General features: G+C 41.7%; 2 protein-coding genes across 5 annotated transcripts in view; one reads left to right on the top strand and one right to left on the bottom strand.

Moving 5' to 3' along the window:
• Positions 1–16702, top strand: part of fancm (FA complementation group M) — a 35883-nt gene extending 19181 nt beyond the window's left edge. Inside the window, exons 8-24 of one of the 2 annotated variants that reach the window (XM_084013176.1) lie at positions 19–123; positions 339–517; positions 688–894; positions 985–1225; positions 1344–1492; positions 1952–2116; positions 9232–11101; positions 11201–11289; positions 11871–11939; positions 12747–12866; positions 13341–13497; positions 13594–13700; positions 13816–14300; positions 14373–14463; positions 14614–14968; positions 15084–15378; positions 15454–16702. In XM_084013176.1, the coding sequence (XP_083869302.1) occupies positions 19–123; positions 339–517; positions 688–894; positions 985–1225; positions 1344–1492; positions 1952–2116; positions 9232–11101; positions 11201–11289; positions 11871–11939; positions 12747–12866; positions 13341–13497; positions 13594–13700; positions 13816–14300; positions 14373–14463; positions 14614–14968; positions 15084–15378; positions 15454–15580 (4811 nt within the window). In that variant the 3' untranslated portion in view covers positions 15581–16702. Of the gene's footprint in view, positions 1–18; positions 124–338; positions 518–687; positions 895–984; positions 1226–1343; positions 1493–1951; positions 2117–9231; positions 11102–11200; positions 11290–11870; positions 11940–12746; positions 12867–13337; positions 13498–13593; positions 13701–13815; positions 14301–14372; positions 14464–14613; positions 14969–15083; positions 15379–15453 lie in introns of both variants that reach the window. The other variant, XM_084013175.1, reaches the window with a different exon arrangement.
• Positions 16703–16729: 27 nt separating this feature from the next.
• On the bottom strand, positions 16730–23422 carry slc25a29l (solute carrier family 25 member 29-like). Of its 3 annotated transcripts, none has more exons than XM_084013185.1 (4): positions 23057–23422; positions 21014–21057; positions 19874–19957; positions 16730–19113 (listed from the first exon to the last, which is right to left on the bottom strand). In XM_084013185.1, exons 1-4 carry the CDS (start codon positions 23088–23090, stop codon positions 18343–18345), a joined length of 933 nt encoding a protein of 310 aa, XP_083869311.1. In that variant the 5' UTR covers positions 23091–23422; the 3' UTR covers positions 16730–18342. The 3 variants fall into 3 exon arrangements, with proteins under 3 accessions (XP_083869311.1, XP_083869313.1, XP_083869312.1); XM_084013187.1 differs by lacking the exon at positions 23057–23422 and adding an exon at positions 20226–20269 and having other exon boundaries at positions 21014–21059; XM_084013186.1 differs by lacking the exons at positions 21014–21057; positions 23057–23422 and adding an exon at positions 20226–20351.
• Between the last annotated feature and the right edge of the window lie 1373 nt (positions 23423–24795).

The following is a 24795-nucleotide window of genomic DNA, read 5'->3' as shown; positions in this document are numbered from 1 at the left end:
TATGACTTATACTTCTAGGTCCAGATGAGCCATTCATTTACAGTCACCCCAAACTGAACAAACTGGAGGAGGTGGTGCTGCATCACTTCAGACAGTGGGCTGAGAGTTCGACAGACAATAATGGTAATTTACCATACAAGCAGTATTGTATAATGTTTAAAAACCAAGCATTATACAATTATAAAACAATATTTAATGAGTATGTTTACACATAACATAATACATTTAGAGGATCTCAGAACAAACTATTCCAGCTTATAATTCAGCAGGCAAAAGTAATGTGATCATGGTTACTGACGTCATCTTTAATCGACCTGCTTGCCTTCTGTCTCATTAAGGTCCAGGTCCTCAGGAAGTGAGCACGCGTGTGATGATCTTTTCATCGTTCCGTGAGAGCGTTCAGGAGATCGCAGCCATGTTGAACCAACATGCTCCGCTGATACGAGTCATGACCTTCATGGGCCAAGCCTCGGCAGGGAAGGGGGTCAAAGGCTTCACCCAAAAGGAACAACTGGAGGTAGAATTTTTGGTTTTTATCGAGGGCAGACCTACAGTAAAGGGCATTTCAGAAAATATAATAATGTAATATGGTACAATTCTCAAGAACATCTTATTAAAAGCCTACATCCAGCTAAACATTTGGCTGTACCAAATTTAAATACCAATTTAAAATTCACTCACTTGTAGGTGGTGGCCAGGTTCCGTCAGGGAGGCTTCAACACACTGGTGTCGACCTGTGTTGGGGAGGAGGGGCTGGATATTGGAGAGGTGGACCTCATTGTTTGTTTCGATGCACAGAAGAGTCCCATCCGCCTGGTGCAGCGAATGGGACGTACTGGACGTAAGCGGCAGGGACGAATCGTCGTCATCCTGGCTGAGGGACGCGAGGAGAGGGTCAGTGTTTGAGTTGCCGAACCGTGAACCCCTCAAATTAAACAATATTCACGATACCTATGCTGAGAAATAAACCTTTGTTTTCCTCAGACCTACAACCAGAGCCAAAGCAACAAGCGCAGCGTGGACAAGTCCATTGTCGGCAACAAACGGGGGTTCCACATGTACCCCAACAGCCCCCGCATGCTGCCTGAGGGAGTCAACCCCACCATGCATAAGATGCACATTACCTGTGGCCAGTTTGACCATCGGGAGAGCGGCAGGCGGTCTGTCAGGGGTCGACGGTCCCACTCTGAGGGACGGGCCTCGCTCATCCACCCTCAAAACCTGAGTGAGTGATAAGGCAGGGGGAGATTTTAGATTTTTCTATATGGAATAAAGATGGCAAATAAAAGCTTTCTTGATTGTAGAGGCTGTACATTTCTGAGTTTGTGTGTGTAATGTGTTAGTTCGGCAGGGCACTGTGACATCAGATGGGTTTCTGAGCAGTGCTGAATATTCCCTCTGGGCGTCCACCATGAGGCTGGAGGAAGATGAAGCTCATCCAACCCTGAAACAGTCTCATTTCATGTCCCTACCCAGTGATCTACTGCCTCAGGTTTATTTCTTTTTTTTCCCCCTCTTTGTTTGTTTCTGTCTCTCTTGTGCAAAGAAAAGTACCAGATGACAGTAGAAGACAATATAAATCAAGACTCCTGTCAGTCAAGCATTTAACTTGTTACATGTTTTAATGAAACAGATGCCTTCATATTACCATTAAGGCACACTGGAAGTAGTGGGATTGGATTAGGACCATAACATCTTGTAGAAAAAAGTGACTGTAAATGTAATATTTTTAATGGATTCTACATCTGGTTCTGAGATGGCTACTGTTTTTGACAATACATGGTAGCATCCGCATAATTTACTTCTAACCTAACCCCAAGGTTGGAAAGAAATCTGTACAAAAGACATTTGTTTTAAAATATCTTTTTTAAGGGCTTGAATATATTGTTTTTTTTGTTTGTTTATTTTTTGTATTTTAACACCTTTTATGATGTCATTTCATGTCCCAAAGGAGGACGCTTTCAAAAGAGGACCACCGACCAGAGAGCTATCTTTGTGGGAATGGAGACACTGGCAGCACAAAGTACATCCGACCCATGCTATTGACCATTCCCTCCGCTGCCACCACTTCATTAAGGTGATGGAGCTCGTGGACGGCATGAGAGAGGAAAATGAGGTGAGCTTAGTGTTAATTCTGTGAGCACCAAGGCAGACGCTGGTGTAGTCCTTCTCTTTCTACATAACTGAACGTCTTTAATGTGTCAACAGCTCAATATGTTCCTCAGATGAGCATGTAACCACTAATTATAGGTATACGCCAATTATTCCAAGTTGAATTTAGGCAAACATCCTATAAAAAGGCCGCAAACATCCTGCAAACGTTTTGCTAAGTTTCATGAAAGAGAGACAGTAGTCTTTGTTTACGAGGGAGACCAAACTCACCAGGCAGAAAGCAGTCAGCTGAGTTCAATGAGAACAGATTGTGGTCTGTGTTGCCTGACTACATTCATCATTTGGAGTCGGAGAGCAAATTCCTTGCTTGATAAACCAGCTCCGTGGCGTAATTGTGGTTTTAGTTTAAAAATAAAAAAAATAGTTTGTGTTCAACGGGGTGTTTTTCTGCATCTGTAATACAAGCTGGCTGGATATTTATCTCATCTTCCTGTCTACTGACCAAATAGCAGCTCGGCTCCTGCTGTTTGAAAGCAATCGTGTTTTTCTGGTGGTTTGAATCAATGGATCATTTAGGTCATCAGATCTACCAGAGGTAGTCACACAAAAGTTGTTAGCATGCTGATTCGACAGAACAGGACAGGAAGAATGATTTACAGACTCGAAACGGCCCACTGTTGTTGTGGTTTTATAAGCATTATCAGTCGGCCAATAATACGCTCTTCCAGACTTTGTTTACAGTTCTTTCCCATCCCATTAAGCGTCGTATCACTTCCAAATATCGGTTTTACCAATGTACCAGGCCTACTTGCCTCACCATCTGCTTGTTCACATGATTGTGCCATCGATAACACCCCATAAATTATCCAAATCTTTGAAATTAGGTCAGCGATTATGGGGGGAAAAATGACTATTGGCTCAACTAACAAGTGGGCTGTTATTGCCTTACTTTGCCCAGTGTGGGTTTTCACCAAACTTGGGAAACAGAGAATTAGCCCACCTGTAAAAACAAAACTGGATTAAAGGGCGAGGTGGCAGCTAATGTGTCACATGCTTTCATGGATGAATTCAGGTCATGAAATGCCCAGCGAGCAGATTCAGACATTTCATTAAAAACAACTATGATTATTTAGTCTCCAAAAGTTAAAAAAAAAAACACAACCACCACCACTACTACTACTACTACTACCACTACCACCCAATGAAAACTATGTTGGTGGGTTAATTACAGCTGTCATGCTCTAGCTGCACAGAATCAGTGTATAGTGACAGCACATATGTGGATATTATTCCTCCCCAACCCACAAATAAGGATTTTAAGACCACAAAGCATATTGGTCTTGTTGTTCCCCTTTAATTTGACAATTTGACTCATTTGTCACTGTGGTTTTCAACATAAACTCTTCATTTAATGATGATGAATTTAGAAGATTAAAGTGTGTCAGATAGAGGTTCTACTGTACCTGTTTGTCTTGCCACAATTTGCTTAAAAAACTCTTAACCCTCCTAAAAGTCTCCTCCCCACTTCACCCAAGGAGCTCTCTTTAGGGCTAAAATGCTCCATGAATAACTTTTATCATTACCAGGATCTTTTTGGGGGTAAAATTCTCATAATTTGAAGACTTTTCTACGGATTTCAACTGTTGTTGTTTTATGAATATTTGTCCCCAGAAGCGATTCATCTAGTTTCAGGTCATTTCCTGTCTGGGTGAGTTCAAAACCATGCTGTACTTTTCCCTGCGCTCTGCCTCTGTATGATGAGCAGACACGAGGCAGGCCAGCGTCCCTCCTGTTGTTATGTAATCCTTCTCTGAACTGTTACATAAAGCCAGGAAGCCGAAAGTAGGTTGGGCCTTCATGACCTACATATAAGGCATGCAGGGCTGGGAGGGGAGGGGAGGAGGGGCGTGGCCAAAAAAATGATGCAAAAAAAGATAATAAAAAAAAAAGACAAACATACAATAGTTTAAAGAGAATTAAAGTGACATTAAAATATAGATTTCACATGTCCACATGGATTATGCTGATGCATGGTTGATATGCCATGTAGAATAGTTTCAGTTTGATTGTGCTTGAGCTGTTATACCTCACAATGCACCATAGAGTTTTGTGCTCAATGCACCATTTTGCGTTCATGCAACAAAGGCAAACGTGGGTTTGTTATGATAACGTTTTTCTGTTTTTGCAATGCATTTTTGTGGCCACATAGATGTTTTCATTTCTTTCTTGTTCATTCTTGTTGTGTTTTGCAGCAGCTTGACATTGTTGCACGTCTAGTATAGCCAGCTGACATCAGAAATATCTTCTTGCACTCTTCCTCTGCCTTCAGAACATCCTTTTATCTGAGTTTTGTTCAAATGATTGTTAAATTGTCATATGAGCAGCAACTTCATCCAACTGTTGGCGACTGTTGCCAAAATCCCTCTAATCAATAAAATACAGGAAAGCGATTATTAGGGTAGCTTGTGTTCACCAATATGAGGACAAACGAACATCCAGAACTCTTATCCTGATGATGCATTATTTGTGTGTGTTCATGAACATCGTATTTGTATGATCCTTGCAATGAGATAATCAATAGAGAGGAGCTTGTCCTTAGGGAGCTCCCTCTCTCTGTTCTCCTCATCAAGTTTATTTCGGTCTGCGGCGTCTCTTGATCTAGAGTCTTAATCTCATCATTAATTAATTGTGTGTCAGGAGTTGAGGTTAATCCTTTAAATCCAGTCATTTTCTGTGACAGTGTTGAGAAAAAGGGTGTCAAAACTCACGAGAAATGAGATATTAAATTTCATCTACAATGGAGGAACATGATAATTCATTCCCTCAGTGACCAGCGTGACTAAATGCGTGAATACTTAAAAAGCCTCTGTTCCATTTTTCATCAGTGGTGTTAAAGGACGTCCTGCCGTCATTGTGCAAAGTGGACAGCTATGAGAAAAGCTGTGTCTGAGGGATACAGGACTTTGGAGGATTTGTAAAAGATGGATTACCCTCCAAAAATGTGATTTATTTCTCAGATTTAGGGTTTATGTAAGGGATTTTCCTATAGTAACTGCAGGACAGTAACTATTAAAAACACCCAAGAAGAAAGGAATATCCCAAACCTCTGTTAAGAACACACATGCTTACGGTAAAGCCAGCTGTGGAAATCTTTGGTTGGATCATATAAACCTCTCCTCATTAAGCCTGATGACCTGTGGATTGACTGATTGCAGGGGGGGTTACAACAGAGTAATCACCAAATATTTCAGTTGTTAATTAAGAGCAATTCACTTGATTGACATTCAGAGGTCAAAAAACACAGCAGTAACTCATTAACATTAGCCATGGCTCCGTTGTATTCCAGTGTCCCAGCTGATGGAGGGCGAAGGCAGGGAACACCCGGTTTGTTATGCTGTCAGAGGGCTGATGCATAGAGGCAAACAATCACTCATGCTTACATCCACACCTAACACTATTTACAGTCAACAACCTCCATATCTTTCATCTGTGGTAGGAAACTGGAGAATCTGGAGAAGAACCCCCCTAGTAAATTCCTGTGTGACTTTATAATACTAGCAAAATATTACAGTTTTAAATGGATGATTAAAATGTAAACACAGGTGTAAACAGTCCCATATTTTAAAATTATGATTAGTCAAAACAACCACATGTAGAGCTTTATAAATACAATTAATAAATATGAATTTGTAAAGAATAGTATTCCACATATTAATGTAATGCTGATCAAATATATTCGTGGTGTAAGAAGAATCTGAATCTATCATATAAAAATATAAAAATAATAAAATAAACAGTGTAACTCAGACATGCTTTATCTCCTGCTTTATACTTTACAGATTCGGTTTCATCCACAACTAAATTAGAAGAGTGAGCAGGAGTCGCCTCCACGTCTTCGTCGTAATAAGAATGATCAGTGAGGATCAGTGGTGTTCCAAGTAGCTAGAAGAACTAGTTTTCCCTTTTGTTCCAGCATGCTGTTACTACTCCTAATGATGTTAACACAGCCCTGTCGACTCGCGTTGATTAATTTTTAACAGGGAAACAGAGTTTCATAATGTTTGTATTGTCAACGGTGTTGAAGCCTTTAATTATATATGAGTGTGACGCCTGCATGCTAACCGAGTGTTTGCCTCCAGGCTAGGTTACTTAATTAAAGGAGGGAGGTAGTACATAGTGTGAAGAAATAATAGTTCAGGTGTTGTTCATTGTTCTTTTATTTGCTTTTATTATTGCCAATATACAGTATATGATCTGTATAATGATGTACTGCGCCTGTGTATCTTCTTGTGGGAGAAATAACACATCTTGAAGTAAATTGAGTTGGTGTTGAAAACATTTTATAATCAGAAAGTAAACAGTTTGACGGAATGAATGTGGAACATGACTGCTTTCCTTTCCGTATGGCAGTCTTTTATGCATCATTTCCCATTTTGAACAACACCTAGAGCCATTTGCTTCCATTTAAATCGTTCCCACACTATTCAGTATGACGCTTTATTTAATAGTCAAATTCAAATCAAAATGTTTTTGTACAGCATATTTAAAAGCAACCGCAGTTGATCAAAGTGCTGAACAAGCCTAAGATGCAAATACAAAGCAAGCAATGATAAGAAGAGAAGAAAACACCGAACATAATGTGCACATAATAGGAGTAAAATACAAACGGCACGACAGAAGATGAAATCATTCAAATGCTAATGAGATGAAGTGGGTCCTCGGCGGCGAATTAAATGTTTCTATGAATCATTAGGCTGTTCCAGAGAATAGGGGCGGCCACCGCAAAGGCCGCCAATACATTTAAGACCTTAGAAACAAGCAATGGAATCTTAAAATCAATCCTGAAACGGACAGGAAGTCAGTGAAGGGAGGCCAATACTGGTGGTATGTGATCCCATTTTCTCTCCCCAGTGAGAAGACGGGCTGCTGCATTTTATACTAATTGCAGACGACTAAGAGATGACTCTACACCCACATACAAAGAATTATAGTAGTCCGGCCGTGGGGTAACAACTGAATCAATAACCCTCGAGGTCTTTGGGAGAGGGATAGGCCTTTAACTTGTCTGACCGTCCTAATGAGAAAAGACTGGTTTTGCAAAAGGACAAATTTGTTTATTGATTCTTAACAAACGGTTGATTGTGAGAGCCTTAAAGGGCCAAGACGACCAACACAGTTCTTCAATAATTAAGGTTGCCCAAACATAATGATCTCAGTCTTATTTTCATTGAGATAAAGAACATTTAAATATAAATATAATTTAAACAGTTCAACTGTTTACTGTTTGTTTCTTTATAGAAAAATACATTTTTAAAGCATCAGCAAAGCAATGAAAGGCAATGTTATGTGTCTCAATTGACCCCAAGGCCAACGTATACAACAAGATGGATAGGGCCCAAAATGGAACCTTGGGGAATCCCACAAGTAGGGCTGAACAATATATATCGTTATCATGTCTATATCTACATATGAACATAATACAATATTAATATTATTGCAAAAAGCAACGATATGGACCATATAACATTTCTTGTGGCGCCCCCTATACAGCTGCCCTGTGCACATTTTAAATGGAGCAGTAGAGAAGATTGGGAAATATTTTGGGTTTAGGAAGGAGGTTGCACAAGTGAGCGATGTGTTGTGCGAGGTCTGCCTCTTTAAAGCCGTAATGAAGAAAGGCAGTATGACCAACATGTTTCACCGATGCAGCTTAAGACGACGATTGGTCTGTTGCTATCAATAAAATACTTTGTTACATAACTGCAACAAAGGGATCCTATGATCCACAGTGTCAAAGGCAGCAGTCAGGTCTAAAAGCACCAGCATAGCAGAGTTCCCTGAGTCAACTGTTAAAAGAAGGTCATTAAAAATTCTTCTTTCATAAATGTCATGGAGAGATAGAGAGAACGCAGGCACACAGCTAGAACACACCCTGAGATAAGAAAGGCATTTACCAATGCAAGAATACTCGACCCAACAGTATCAACAACATATTTAGCAGCCAAGAGGGAATTCTATCTGGAGGGCAATTTATGAGGTGCAGCTGCCGCTCTACCTCGGATAATAACAACATTTATACAGGGGAGGAACAGAGGGATCTGGGGCTAAGGTGGGTGATGACCTTAGAGAAGAAATCCTGTCGAGAAACAATTTGAAAAGCTGCGTGAGCGCTGGCAAAATGTGATCTGTATCAGGGATTCTAAGAGAATATAAAACGCTAAAAAGAACATGACGTCTTATTGGAGACAAGATCAGATGAAACTCTTTTTTTAGCAGTTTTAACGGCTCTCTGGTATTTTGATAAGCAATTACGTACAATTTCTAAGGAGTTATGGAGCTCGTCCTTCCTCTTTCTCTTACTCTCAGCTGCTCTGCATGCACGTCTGAGAGCGTGAGTAATATCGTTCAGTCAGGGATCGGAATGTGGTTTGGTGTGTTTAATTCTTAATGGGGCAATGGAGTCAAATATATCAGTACAAGTGGAGTCAAAAAGGGTGGAAAGCCCTAAAGCATTGAGATGACAACAACAAGCATTTTTTTTTTAAAACAGTAGAAAACTGTGACATGGTAGGCAAGGCTTAGATAATAATAGAGTGTCATAAGGTCTGCTTTCCACACGTACTCCTTCTCTCACTCTAAATCTCCATTAGGCATCTTGTTTTAGATTTTTTTAGTGATCTGTTCGATGAGCTGCTTCATCCTGCACAACCGGATCGATTGCACCCTGCCGGCCCAGGCAGGATACCACTCTAGATAGATCACTTCCAGGTCAAGTGACTTGCAAAGGTGCTGGGTGATTACGATGTGTGTGCTTGTGCTTAAGATACAATAAGAAGAAGATGGAGGAGATGGGAGGAAGTCTGCATTTTGGGCAGATTTGTCGTAAATTCTATTTAAAATGATCAACCTAGGAAACAAATTACGAAGAGACGAAAAACAAAAACATTTTATACGTGTATTTTGATATTTGCATATTTGCAATATTTGCATTTCCTGCCCAGAGTGTCACGTATGTCGTAAAACGGTTAGCGAGTCCAGAGGTTGATTACAGCGCCCTGCTCTCGTTTCTCCTGCTGAAGGATATTTTCTCATACAATTCTCGTGTGTGTTTGTGTTCAGGGGGAGTGTCGTTACGAACAGGAGCTTCTTCCTTACCTCCACAAAGTGGACGCGGACAGCCATGTGAAGAAAGGCCAGAAGAGACAGAGGGGCACAAAGACCTGCAGTAAAACTACCAACAACAAAGCCAAGCCGTCTCGCGTGACCTTGTCTGATCTGGAATGCTTCGACGACGAAGGAGATTGGGAACATAAACGAGGAAAGAGGAAAGTTTCTACATTTGCTGTGACAGAACAAAGACTTCCTGCTGAACATGGTAATGGGGTACTTTATGATGGCATCAAAGATCACCCAGGACCTGAGGCAATCTGCCCTCTTCCCTCAAACAATGACTGTCCAGAAGCTGACATGGATGATGACTGTGCCATTATTAACGAGGAGGTCATAAACTCGGAGCACACGGTTGGCGAGCCTATACATTTGGGAAAAACCTCACAGTTGATTACAAAGATTGATGACGACGAAGATGTCGAACTTCAGGCCATGTTCTACCTTCCTACGTGGGATTCAGCACCCCCTCCCTCATTTGCTAAACTCCTCCCAGAAAGAGATCAGAGTCTGAAGGTCATCCTGGCCAACGTGGCAGAGCTCCTGTCCCGATCTCCACCACCACTGACTGTAGATTTAGAGGCCGTCATGGCTGCTCCGTCACTTCCTCCCTCCCCCAAACGACCTCATCAGCCATTCCAGGTCAGCTTTACCCTGGATGTGGACGACGATGACGAAGTGAGTGACACTGACGATATCCTCCTGAGAGCAGGTGAGCCACCAGGTGATGGAGAGGACAGTGAAGTGCATCGGGATCGGCCTCGTCAGGAGCAGCAGCAGAGCCTCTGCAGCGGTAGTCCGACCTGGGATGAGGTTTTTGGGGAAGAAGACACTAATGATAATCATGATATAGAAGATGGCAGCTTGGAGGCGGATGATGAGATTGACAAGGAGGTACCGGCTAAGGAGGAAGCTGAGAAGTACAATGAAATCCAAATTAAGAATGATGGCATGACGGAGGGAAAAGAGAGTTGTAGGAATGATGCGATTAACAAGGAAATGCCAGATTTGACCGACGGTGGTGTGAAAGATGACGGCAATTCTCAGTGCAGAGCTCCGGTCGACGAGAGCATGGACCTGTTTGGGGATGACGAGGCGTTTCTACAGTTGAGCATCCCAGATATCTCTACTCCTGCCGTCAGCCCCAGGACACCCCTTAGTGGTGGAGACATTACTAATAGCAAAAAAAGGATGTCACACACAAATACCCCAACAAACCTATGTAGCACAACACACACAGCTGAAAGCGCACGCAGAGTAAACACAGACAAATTAGCACACACAAAGTACATAACTGCTCCCCCACATGACCAGCTGATAACTCAGGGCACAAATGCCCCAAGCACCACCGAGACGAAGCACACAGCAGCACCAAACAAACATGTAACAGACGATTCAATGACAGACGAGGCATTCACAGCTCATTGTAAATCTCGGTCTTTTGACAGCTCCCATGACTACTACTCTGTCAACTTTGACCTCGGCTATTCACTGGAGGACTCTGACGAAGCAGAAGAAGTTCCTAGCCCATGTACCTCCGCACAGGCTAAAAAGGGTGACTCTATGGTGTCTTTGCCCGCCGTCTCAAACTCTTCCACTCCCTATAACAGCTCCCATAGACCGAGAACGCCTTTTCAGTTCAGCGAATCCAATATATTTACACCAAAAATGCCGCCGGAGCATAGGAAGAGAGAAACGCCGTCTTTTCTGGCTTTGCCTTCGGTGTCTGCAGGTGGAGCTAGGCGGGTGCTCATCCCGAGCTACAGCGAGCCCCGCACCCCGTCTTTAGTCCCCAGCTCACAGAGACACCCTCCTCATCCAGGTTTGTTTGCACCTTTCAAAAAATCTGATTCCTACACTTTCCTACTACTTTGCCCTGCTGAAGAGATTCTGCATTTTCCTCTCTGACTCCTTTTCTTAGTGGAGTTGATCAGTGACGGTGAGGATGACATTGTGGTTCATAAAAGAAGACACCGGAACAAAGTTAACCCATTGTTGTCCCCCGACGCGGTGAGCAAGCTGCCGATTGTTTTCTAGGAAATCAAATAAATTACATATTGTTTTCATTTGGTCGGAAGGAGGGTGTCCAACAGTCCAGATACTGTATATCAGTTCACCATCACAGAAGAAAATATTCACATTTAAAACACCAAAGTAGCTGCCCATTGATTTTCTTATCGTTGCACCAACAATTAAAAGACATCTTTTTTTTTTCTTTCATAAGATTAATGATGATAAAAAAGATGGTCCCTTCAGTTTGAATCTTTGTATATGCATAACCAACACCCATTAAATATAAATAAACATTACAAGTCAACCTCTGTGCTGTGGTACAAAACCAACGGCCAAGACAGGAAATAACTGAATCAACTCAGATTGCATCTGTCCATCACTTCCAAGGTACCTGCAGTTGTCGTGGCAACCAGCTTGCAGGCAGTGAAGAAGCATATGTAGCCCCTGAAATGCCTGAGCAAAAACCATCTTGATAAATATGTATATATGAGAGCCACGTACCTGGCAGTGTTTTTTTATTGAGTTATATTTGCGTAAATGTGAAATACATAGATAACATGTCAACTTGTCTCTGCTAGTCAAAGGTCTCCAGTGATGTGGACTCCCCGGTGGTTGTAAAGAGGAAACGACCAGCTGCCCTTAACACTGTAAGATTGTCTTAAACGTCACATGGTTCAACATGGTCACATTTAGTATTTTTCTCAATTTTAAGTCAATGTTTTGGTCATTTTCTCAGACAGTTTCATGATACTAAAGGATACTTCTCCTGGCTGTAAAAAAAAAAAAATAGTCTTATAGTCATCAGGCTGCGACTGCGCTACTGACTTATCGTACTTCTTTCACATCATATGTCATTATTGGCCACTGAAACAGTTTATTATCTGACAAAACAGACTTTCTTTATCACTGAGGTCTTCTTGTGCCATGTTTCACTCAGTGGGAACTCCTATTTAATGAGTCACGATCAGCAGTTATGTAATGTGTAAACTGCATTATGAGGCAGATGAGTATTATCATTATGTATTTTTTATGAATGTGAGGCTGAAGTGTATTCCTTCCATTGTGTGCGCTGAGAGCAAACAATCTTCGACCGCAGTGAAAATGTGGTTTTTGAAAGGCTCAAGGAACAACAAATATGGATTGAAGCAGAATATTCCATTAGATAAATACATGTTAGGGTTTTTTTTTTAAATTATAACATCAATCTTCTTTCACTGACTTTTGGACTTTTGGATTTAACAAGACGAGCGGGTAACAATCCTGCAGCCACTGCTGTAATCTAATTCTACAAATAGCATGATATTCACTCTCAAGCCTGCCACCATTACCGACGACGTTGAATCATTCAACCTATTCAACGCAACCAATTTGATTTATATTGTTTCACTCCGTGCATTACTTATAATAATTGCCTCAGGTCCTAATGGGTTTTAATGGACTCATTTGCTCTCCAGTCTGAGGAAATGGAGGACGAAGCTGTTTCTGATGATGATTTCCAGAATGAGTCCGTGTTCACACGCAGAACCGCCGCACACGGATCTGAGAGGCAACGAGTCCAGCACGGCAAAGCCAAGGTTGGTGTGGCAACAGATGGCTCTGCAGTACACTGTGATCAGAATCTGAATCGTATCATTTACTTCTCATGTCTTCATCACTGCATGCAATGAATTGCACCTGCGTATATACAGATGCGGGTCTGGTTAATTTATTTATTTTTTCTGGTTGGTGGAAACATTTGACTGCTTCTTACTTTTTCTCATAATTACATATTGCTAGTGCAGAAACCCGACTGTACAATATAACATTTTTACTGTAAAAAAATGTACATTTGTATTTTTCTACTAAAATTTGATCTTTATACCTGAAATAACTGTATGTATTTGGGCCACTTGGGGGCACTGGAAGCAGAAATTGTCAGCAGGTGGGGTACAGTGAGTTTTAAGAGCTTTTTTACGTGGCAAAAAAAAATAAATCTTTTTTTTAAATTATACCTTCCTCCTTCTATAAAAAAAATCTGTTAAACTTGACATTTTCCATCATTTCAGCAGCCAGAATCTCGAAAAGGGCGCCAGTTCCTGGACGAAGAAGCAGAGCTGGAGGAAGAGGGGGCAGATGTGTCGTCTGACGAAGAGGATGGAGAAGAGCAGGACCACTCTCTTGCAGGCTTTGTGGTCGACAACACACACCTCTCACAGGGACTGAACGGTACGGTTGTAATCGTATTTCACATCTAATTCACTGAAGTGTTCATGTAGGCTGAAGAAAACATCTGCACTTCCTGTTCTTTCCCCTCTATTTTAGAATCTGAGATGCAAGGCATTTACATGAAGTCGGTCAGAAGCCCTGCAGCCCATGGAAAGTTCAAGATGTCCTACAGAAATTGTCACAACATGGACATATTTTCTCAGGTATATTTTATATTTGATTCTCAGCTTTTCTTTAATAAATGTAAAAAAACTTGACTTACAAAGAAACCAGATACAAAGCAGTTTAGTAAACATTTATTCTAATTACTGACTACAGGTGCCTGAGGTGGATGAAACGTATGCAGAGGACAGCTTTGTGGTCGGAAGTGAGGTGGAGGAGGTGGAGAGCAGCTACGAAGAGGCTGAAGACATTGAACTCATGCCTGAGGAGTCTTATGTGGAGGGGCGAAGGCAGTATGCCACCAGACGGCGTGTTTTCCTGCACAAAGCCAGAGCCGGCGCAAAGACTACAGCTGGATCTCTACCAAAGCAGGGAGCTGGGGCGCAAACCAAGCGCACCCGTGTCATACGCATGAATGATTCTAGCGAGGAGGAGGTGGAGGAAGTCCGTAAAAAGAGAAGCCTCGCAACAGGAGGGGATGTTGCTGTCTCCTTGTTGCCAAAGGTGGCACAGCTGGAGCCCAGCGGGCTACAACAGCCACAGCAGAGACCCCCCTCCTCGTCTTCAACCTTGGCAACCAGGGTCTCGTTGCTGAGCAAGGCAGGGAGGTGCTCAGTGAGTGACGACCAGCCAAAGGAGAGGTAAAGACATTTTCATATGGTGGCACACAAACATTCATCAACCACTAGAGCATCATTTTCTTTCTCCTCCAGGTGTCGCCAGAGGATAGAAGATCAGCATTTGCTCTCTGATGAACTAGACTTTGTAGCGTCAGAGTTGCAGTTATCCTCAAAGAAACCCCAGGTATGAGTACACATATAGGGGTCATACAGTGCGTGTCTGAACGTAGGTGGCAAGAAGGGACACTGAGTTATGAAACCACACACATGACCACTAAAATAGACATAGAAGTCAATAAAACTTTACATTAACTACATTGAGCTTTTCCTCCAGGTCCAGGCACTCCCTGCCAGCGTCTCCGTTCCACAGACGTCCACTGCACAGCGTTCGTCCGTCAGCGAGCCTCCTGCTCCCCCCGGGCCCGTTTGCATTCTGGTGGACAGCCGCTGCATTAGCAGTGGAGCGGAGCTGGTGACCAGCCTCCGTCAGCGCCACGCAACCACCGTCCACGTCTGCTCACTGGACGGCAGCTACTTCATCGTCAGCAACCGCACGGCAGTGGAGAGGCTCAGCCAGTCGGACCTGGCTGCGATGCAGAACCGGAAGCGACTGGCCGACAGAGTGAACGCCATGCAGGGATTGTTTGAACGCGTTTGCCTGATAGTGGAGAAGGACCGGACCAAGCCAGGTCAGTCAGCCTATTGATTGGATGACTTCATATTGAGCCAGGCTTTGTTAAGTGTGGGTCTTCTACTGTGTATTTTGATCAAATGAACTGATTTACACAATTGTCAATGTCGCAGGCGAAGTGTCGCGTCCGTTTCAGCGGACACGCTACTATGACGCCACACTGACGGCCCTGGTGAGAAGCGGGGTGCGCTTGCTGTGGAGCGACGGCGCCGAACAGAGTGCCGGCCTGCTGGCGGACCTGGCACGGCTGGAGCAGCGTAAAGGTCAGGGCATCGCTGTACCGCTGGAGGTGAAAGGACAGCAAAGGCAGCAGGCCCTGCAGCTCTACTTGAGCCTGCCCTCAGTCAGCTACATCCATGCCCTCAGCATGAGCCACAACTTCAGGTCCATTGCCCAACTCATAAACAGGTAAAGGGAGTGAGTGTGTATATATAGTTGCAAACACCTTCTTATCTATATTAACGTCTTTTGTTCCTCTTGCAGCTCCGTTGAAACCATACAAAAGGGAGGCTCTATGAGCCGATCCAGAGCCGAGGAGATCTACCGCTTCCTGCGCTACTCCTGCGACTCCTTCTCCATGAACACATTGAAAACAGGAAAAACCAGCTAGAAGAGTGGAGGAGAAACAATGTAGGGAAACACCATCTGACTCTCTTACTTTATCTTCCTTTGCTTCCTTTCTTTTGCTGTACTTCTTTGCTTTCAGGGAACAGTGGATGAATGACTAAGCTACGTTCAGTCACTGATCTATCTGAATGAGAGGAGAGCATCAGGATATTTATTCAGCCATAAGTTGAAGGGTAACACCACTCAACTCAAATTGTATAGTAAATAATACAGCAGGCTTCTTGATAGGACATATTTGTTTTATGCTGGTATTTCGTTTTAAATCATTTAAAGGAGAAGTGTTTTCCCTGGGACTCAGTCATGTGGCACTTCTCCAGTCAGATGATGTTGAAGCAATACTGATCATCATAAGAACTCAATCAATATTTGATTGACACTTGAATAACTTATTGTTTTTGTCAAAATAATGGATATATTTGTTTACAATGCTTCTCTGAAAAAGTGAATATGGTCACAAAATCCTTTAATAAATGGTGCTATTTTTATACATTAGTGTCACGTCTTGTATGTGTGTTCCCTTACAAGCCCCAAATTTGCAGTAAGTAGAACCTGCGGTACCCACTGATAACCACTAGAGGTCAGTCTTTCATTTCTGTATTTCTCTCGCATCACTTACTGCACTTAAAACAACTCATACAGTACATTCTCATCAAATATTGTGCTAATAGCTGTAATATACCAAGACCTGCGTCAAGATGAAAACAATGTGACTTTTATTTGTCTCTCAAAGAACTACATGGTGTGCATGCTGTTTTGGTGTAAGATACTGTATATAAACAAGCACAGAACACGCAGGCAACATGTGACGGTTAAAGCAGCCCTTTTTACTAAGATAGCAACAATAATCATCCACCAGTAAAGTCAGACAAACCTAGACAAAAATGGACAACTAAAGTCTTGAAACAGAAAAATACAGGATTGTAATTAAAGAAAATCTTAAGCCTATTGAGATTTCACACCATTTAATTTTAAGAAGAAAAAAAAAAGACACCCACCAAATTCACAGTATGTACAAAATGATGTCTTTGGACAACCCCAAAGCTGTTTGAGATCTGTTTTACATTTGCCACTCATTGATAAGAAAAGTAACAGCAGCAGCAGTTTAGACCTGCACACATGAAGATTTGTGGAAAAGGTAATGGCTCCAGCATTTTGATACTTGTGTCAGCTGCAGGTAGGTTAACAAATTCATATATTGTGCATGACTGCAATTTCAGTGTAATACGTTTCATAGTTTACATTAACAAACCTGCAAAATGTAAAGTGTTTGTGAACTCAAGCAGCTGTGACCTGAGTAAAGTACAGAGGTCACATTGCTCTCAGTGACACTGTGTCCCCCACTGTCCTATGATGACTGTCTTTGTTAATATTTTAGAGACAACAGAATTTTTTTTTGCAGAATAGTAACCTGATAATTTCACCACAAAAATGTCTCTGATGGTCAAATGTCATAATAAAATTATTACAGGTGCGTAAATGTTTGAGACAGACGTCATTAAAATGTACTTTTTTAATCATACAAACAGCAAAACGGCTACAAAAAGCAAAATCTGCAGCTGAAACTGTTAAAATAGGTGGCACAGGCTAGTGTGTACAGAGCTGGTCTGACATGAAGCTCCTCCAGCTTGTGGAGGATGTGAAGCCTGCTAAATATTGTGCTTCACATTAACCAACTAGTGGCGCAGGTTTAAAAATACATTTTGGATTTTGAAAAGCTAATGTTTAACAAGCAATTAGCTTCGCTCGAGACTGTAATAAAAATTTGCATTAGTAGGAAATGCAAAATAAAAAAAACCACAGTAAAAGTGAAAAATCCGATGGCAAAAAAAATGTGTTTTAACCATACGTGTGCTTAATATCATACCATAAGGTGCTTTCTTTGGACACTGTACAATGTCCAGAACAAAAAGATTCAAACTGCATCAGATCTTGTTTTAGACAATGATTGTGTTATATAATTACATATCTTAAATTACATTATTACACATGATTTTGCTTCTGACAGTATCTAAACCATGTTTGACATACTGCAGTGCACCAAGAACTGTGCTGGTAACATTTGGAGTAATTACCAAATTCAAACTTCAGACAGTATCCACACCTTGAATGAAATTCCTATCGCTCTCATAGGAAAGTCGAATGACATACACAATTTTAACCTCAGAAAACATTGCAACAAATATCTACATGTATAAGGCATTCTTTGTATCTGTAACCGTTTTGATAGTAAATGGAGGTAAACAGTGAGGGGGTGACTTGACCGGGACACAATGCAGAAAATACTACTCATGGTCAACCGCTTGAACTTCATTGAATCTTTTAGGATTCAAGGAACATTTGAAAGATAATATTAATTTCACTAATTACGTTTGCAAAGTGTAATAGATCATGTACATAGGCTGTTGGTAATTAATAACCATCTGGGAACATCTGTAACTGCCGCTGTACATTACAGTAACTCTTGTTACGGTCAAGTTTCCTCAATTACTTAAAAACAAATGTGTACAAAAACCAAGGACTTTTAACCATATTTACAAGTGCAGCCTTTTATCTTAATATATATTATTTAAATAATACATGTGGTTACAATGGCAAAGCTCCATGGGCTTAACTAGGATCAGTTCACCTTTCTCAATATGGACACCAGTTAACAGATCATAGACCTGCATTCAGCTGCAAATGTCACCTAGATACTACGTACAGATTTGCTGATGACTGTAGTAATGCTCACTGCAGCACAATGGCTCACAGGCTGGTTGGCTGTGTCTGTGGCTGCAGCGGCTGTAGCTGGACAGACTGCGTCTCCGAGTCTTGAATGCTACACTCTTCTCCCTCACGCATGTACATTAAAAATAGAGTCACGGTGGCAAATGTGGTGGCGTTCACTGGAAATGCGCGGAGCAACGTGGACGTGAGTCCACGTGTGAACACCCGCCACCCCTCTTTTTTTAAACTCTGTCTGACGCAGTCCCTAATGCCACTGTACTGGTGCACGCCACCGACCCCGTCCGCCTGAAGGCGCGACTTGATCACATCCACGGGATAGGTGGAGAGCCAGGAAGCGATACCGGACATTCCACCAGCAAACAGCAGCTTGGGGATCATGTAAGGATCCTCTGGCTCGCAGCCGAGGAAACGTGTCAACACGTCGTACGCGAGAAAGTACACGCCGAAACCAGGTGTCTCACGCAGCAGCGTGGTCACCATGCCGCGATTGATACCTCGGATTCCCTCCTTGTTGTAGATTCTCACCAGACAGTCCAGGGAGTTCTTATACAGCTTCCTTTTAGACTTCTTCTCTCCAGTCCCTTGCATCTGCATGCGTGTCTTCGCCAACTCCATTGGGCAGCAAATGACACACTGGATGGTTCCTGCAGAGGCTCCAGCCAGGAACTGGTTGAGAGGTGTGTCTCTCCCAAGCTTGCGCATGGCGTTGCCCTGGACGCCAAACACTATGGCATTGATGAAGGCCAGGCCCATCATTGGCGAGCCGATGCCTTTGTACAGACCGAGCATCTACAAAAACAGAACAGATTATTGGGACCCACAATGACACAGCCTAGCAGGTTTGAAAATTAAAGTTTGTCATAATTTGTGCACACAACTTTGATTTCTGAATTACTTCCTTAACTAATTTAAGAGCCAGCGTTGTTGTTTTAATGTAGTTGAAGATTCAGAAAATTCACTCCAAATGTCTGTCCCTCCTACAGCTGCTCAGTACTATGAATGACCTCAAATAGACGACCATCTGATCTAAGGAGCCTAATTCCACCAATCTCAGTTTATTAATCTAAATAAACATAGTTTTTGTTCTGTGAATGATTGTCCACAAATATGAATCTCAAGGAACAAACTGCTGCGGACCGATTAAGATTTGTATGTTGTACTGTAAGAGGAATACAACCCAACACCTCCGTGAAAACAGCCACGAGACATTCACTGAGACCAAGCATACTCCACTGGTATCATATCCGAAGCTTTATTTAGCCCATGCAGGATTAAGGTCCTGACTGACCCTGGCTACCAAGACACACCTCCCCACCCCCTCTCACCCCAACAACCCATGTTAGGAACATGTGGGCTGACGCCTGTGTTTAGAGAGGGGACTGTAACTGGACACCTTAATTAGAGCAGTGACCATTCTGAACCCTTGGCATAGTAGACGGCACATGGTGAAAGGCACACATTACTCAACAGCTATGACACATTTAAATGCAGCCTAGAAAGAAAATATATTTATTAGTAAAACCGTAAGACGCATTTACAACAAACTTACCGACTCCTGGCGTGTGATTGACTGGAAGCAGTGAATTGTCCCACGGTACAGAGGTTTGTCGACATTTTGAACTTGAAGCCTCACCTGTGGATGAGAGCCTTCATGTTAGAGTCGTATGACAGTTAAAAGAGCCAACAGAGCAACAACTACAAACCACGTATTACAATACAGGTTTAAAGGGGAACAAGCAGGCAGAGCTTTGAAATGGTTCTTTCAGGGTAACACAAAAATGCTTAGGGGGAACTACATGAGGGGAAGAAATCTAAATGTCTTCTGTGCTTTATATTTCTATAGCTCAAGACAACACATTGGGGTGAGAGGAACAAAAAAAAAAGACCTTGACCATACTTACTAGGTCACATTTCCATCGAGAGGTTGTTTATTTCTCTCTCTGATCTACAACACAGTGACACTGTTGCTGTTAAAGAGCCTCCCCAAGACGCCAGCTCGGGGAGAAATGACATTGAAAAGCAAGGTATGAAGAAAAAGCTACAACCAAACCATTGACAATCTCTGTATGCCTCCAAAGTGGATGCTGCAATTTCAAACAAGTTTTGTGCTATGCTTTTAACTACCTTGCCCTTTTCAAACAAATTAAGTGAATGACTTATGACAGGAATTCATTCATTCTATTCAAAGTCAGCGTTACAGGAAACGACAGGAGATAATATGTAAAACACACACACACAATGTTTTTTCCCCATTAAATGTGGATTTTAACAAGTAGCTTCAAGCCAAAAGGTGTACTGCATAGAAAGGTTGAGTAACTATAGTAATTAAAATACTTCATATATTAGTTAAAAAAACTCAGTTGCATTTTGCTTAATAACTGGTCTAATCCTCCTAACTGAAGACAATGTCCCTAAATAACCTCTGACGATCTGATGATTTAAAACACAAGTATGTCTTTAATAATAATAATAAAAATAATTAAAATAACAATATATCCCTACAGCAATCATGATCCCATACCTCTTGCTCAAATATTGCAGTCCTATCATAGACTGACTGTAATTTCTGATTATCTTGGAGCAAATTCAACAGAGTGGTCTGACTTACAACACTAACAGCAAAGTACTGGTACATGCCATTGCCTAATATTTATGAGTAAATATTGAGGAGGAAGGGACAGACACCCACCTTCACAGTGTCAAATGGATGTCCAACCAAAACGCCAGCAGCACCTGAAAAACAAAGAGAGAGGTTTTCAAAGCATATCGGAAACTATTATTTCTGAATACAATTAGGAGAGAATGACTTATGATCAAGTGGCTCATCTTTCATCATCCTAAACTGAGCAAAGTAACTCAGCTAATCACTGTAACTGTGACGAAAGTTTAACGATGCCCTGTCCCTGACTGAGCAAAAAAAAAAAAATCAATTACACAATAGTAACTTTCGATCATGTCATATTAGGACCTATTAGCATAGGGGCATTCAATCAGCAGAGGGGTCTAATCTTTTAATGTAACACACTTATATCCCATTGCCCTTGAAATTATGCACGCATCATAACCGACATAATAATGTATGTATGTGTATGTAATGTATTTATAAACAGCGGGATACAAAAACTCTGGACAAAACGCTTATCTCTGCAGTTTTTAAGTGAGACTATTTGGGTGGTTTCAGAAGCCCTGGCCTTGGACAAAGACTAAACAGCTGACGAGATTCCCAGGGTTTATGGTCAGAATTGACTGGAAACATCGTCCCTGTGCTTCCTCCATTCAAACAGTGAGGCATAACTCAGTTAACTTTAGGTAGCCTTTAACTCAAGAGGGTTACTCCTTCACCCTCACACACTGTTCAGGTCAACCTGTTTTGACATTTAACAGCAGTCAAAATTCCCTAAATGTCATTATTTTAGCCTGAAATGTCATTGCTTTTCCTAAAGTGACCCTAAATAGACAAAAATGAAAATATTTTAAAATGTTATACTTTTTAGGTGCTACAATTTTTTGTACATTGAGGCTGTTCCGGGTCAAATTTGACCCGTCTCTATTGAAATTGATTTCAGATCCACCAGTGTGGGTCAAGTCAAGGAAAATTATGGTTTTAGGGAATCTTGAAGCTGAATATGCCATGCCTGTGAGTCTTGTTTATGGGACATGGGTGACCGAGTTCAAAGTGGACCTTGACAATGTCACAAGAACTGTCTCTGTTCCCACCACATTTGCCCAGGTTCCCACAGAGACGGGCACCTGCTGGTCTTTGAAGGGTCCTGGGGGAATATCTTAGAGTAAACCAGCATATGAGTGATCATATATGGTGCATATAAGGACCAGAAGTCATACAGAGGTCAGAGGGTGCCCTGACACGGACACCAGAACTGCACCTGCGAGCACAAGCACCTGCACTGTAACAAAACAGTTTGCTTTCACCCATGATTGACAGCTGTCTCACATATGCAAAAGATGAACACAGATGTCACCTGGCCTTAATCCACTGTCCACAAAAGGAGGCCAAAACAGGAAAATCTGGAGATTATATTCTGTATTAGATTTGTTTATTGAACAAATGTGTTGCAAAACCTAAAAAATATACTCTCCCTGCTACCTGAAACATTAATTATGAATAATCATCCATGCATTAATGTCAGATAGCCATACATTCTTAACAGATCTGTAGTTCAAAACACTTATTCTGAGTGAAGTTAAAGTTGACATGAGCCATACTGGGAAGGCATGAAATATTAACAGTATGTTCACCAGTATGCTCACTAGAAAGGGTGGGGGTTATTTCACAATGCATGTAAAAATAATTATAGCACACGATGACAACATACGCTGACCAAACATGTTTGCTTTTTCCATTAGCGTTGAGCTGGGCGCGTTTATTTCACACGATATGCATGAATGGCAACACAAACACACCACTCCTTGTGTGACTTATACGCATGGAATGTCATCACACAATTTGCACGCGGGTCTCCGTCGGTTAGTTTAGCTTAATAAATAAAAAAAAATAAAGAAACGCCTTTTATTTTCAGTCTCTAATGTGTCGTCGTAGTTTGTTTACAACGTTTCTTGGACGTGGCAGCTGTGGACAAATCACAACGGTGCGAACTGTCCACGCGTTGCTTGAAGATGGGAAGGAAAAAAAAAATGGAAAGGCGGCTAATGCTAATGCTAACCTCAGCTTGTTAACGTGGCTAGCTAACGTCAATACCGGCTTATTACTCACCTCCCATGCAGCCTGCAGCAAAGTCCATTGCCATCCCCACACAAATCTAACCGTTGAAATGTGTCAAGCTGCAAACGTTGACTCACAAAGTCTTTAGTGGGCAGTTTGTTATAAATCACCCAGAACACGTCTCTGCTTGTTTTTTCTTTCTTCTTTTTTTTTTACGTTTTAAATTCCGGCTTGGCAACCAAGCTGGTAAACGCTAACGTTAAGGCAATATCCTTCGTACAGACGTTGCTGATGCTGAGCGAGCGGAAGATTTGCTCCGGCTAATGATAACGATAACCGCACGGACTCTGGTTGAAACTGTGACAGATAAATTGTCGATGTGTCCTCCTCACGCTCGCTACTTGAAGTGCTCTCTTACTTTTTTCTATTTCTGTACCGTGGGAGGAGGCGGGGGTTCAAAGTAGAAAAGAAGAAGCGTGTTTGCCCCCCTTTTTTTCTTTCTTTTTTTTTTTTTTAAGGCAGCCCAATCGGATTACGCGGAGGTAGACAACTCCCCTAGCGGGTATTGTCCGCCCCTCGCGCCCATTGGCTGCCGGCCGCGTTGAGCCGCAGAGGAGAGTTTGAAACTGAACGCTGCAGAGTCTTCGCACCGTCAAAATCAACAGTGTTATCGTGCTGGTCGTCATCGGCACATGTACTGTATGTGTGTCCAACTGGGATTCTATGGGCAGTTATCAGGATACTGTGCCCACTTCAGGACAAGACCCAGTGGTGGAAAGTAAAGTACATGTATTCACTCAAGTACAATTTGGAAGCATTTACACCGATTGCTACTTTTCTACACCACAACATTTTGGATCCCAATATTGTGCTTTTAAAATCTAATCTATACTAAACCATTATGTTTTTTTTTTTTATTGGAATTACCTACCAGTTGCAACATTAGTTATCCTCATACACCAATGCACCACTTATTAGAACCCAGGGAATAATAATGTATTATTTCCAATCTGTATATTGAGTACCTTTTATCTTTTGGCACTTTTAGTATATTTTGAGGCTAATGCCATGTACTTTTACAAGGAGTACAGACACTTTTTTTCCACTTACCTGTAGTGCTATTTATCAATCTAGATTGTTTTGGTTAGAATTACTAGTTTTGGAGATCGGCTACAGAGATGTCTGCCTCCTCTTGGATATAATAGGGCTATAGAGCACTTAAAGCACAAAAAATAAATTTGAAAAACTCAACAGTATTCTCTCTTTCTAAAAATCATGACTGGTTTCTTAAGATAATCTGTAGACCCGTTTTATAAGATGAAACCAGGTTGTGGAGGCGTTTTTTAAGATGTCTCTATTAAACTGATCTGATGGACTGGTTTGTAGAGCTCTTCCTGAGGCTATGTACTGCACACAGCGTATAGCCCGGAGAGTTTCGGTGTCTTCTTGAAGTGCACAACTCTCACTCAGCCTTCCCAGTCCACATTCTTCGATGCCGAGTGGGCGTTTTTAAGAGGTCAAAATTCCAGTGCCACTAGTACAGTCATTTATTATAGTAGTATAGTACAGCAGTATTATACAGTACTATTTTATTATTTGTGTAAATGCATTTAAGTTAGAAAATATGCGTAATACAAAACATTCTGGGGCTGTAAGTGTGGAGTTTACAACGTATGCAGACTGTTTGTCTCTGCTGTGACATTTAGTTCCCTTTAGTTTTTTTCTATTGTGAATTTTGGTCCTTCCAGTAAAACATGATTCTTTTCTGTGTTATTCTTATCAGTACTGAA

The sequence above is a fragment of the Eutrigla gurnardus genome (genome assembly GCF_963514095.1).
Source record: "Eutrigla gurnardus genome assembly, chromosome: 7".
Lineage (NCBI taxonomy): Eukaryota > Metazoa > Chordata > Actinopteri > Perciformes > Triglidae > Eutrigla > Eutrigla gurnardus.
The sequence above is the reverse complement of the archived record's forward strand: the minus strand, read 5'-3'. Positions and strand labels throughout refer to the sequence as shown.

What these genes read in the sequence shown, in the direction of transcription:
- slc25a29l (XM_084013185.1), bottom strand. Translation starts at nt 23,090, where the DNA reads ATGGCAATGGACTTTGCTGCAGGCTGCATGGGAG. An exon ending in TGCTGCAGGCTGCATGGGAG is followed by an intron (nt 21,058 to 23,056) that starts GTGAGTAATAAG and finishes TTTGTTTTTCAG; the next exon opens with GTGCTGCTGGCGTTTTGGTT. An exon ending in ATCCATTTGACACTGTGAAG is followed by an intron (nt 19,958 to 21,013) that starts GTGGGTGTCTGT and finishes TCTCATCCACAG; the next exon opens with GTGAGGCTTCAAGTTCAAAA.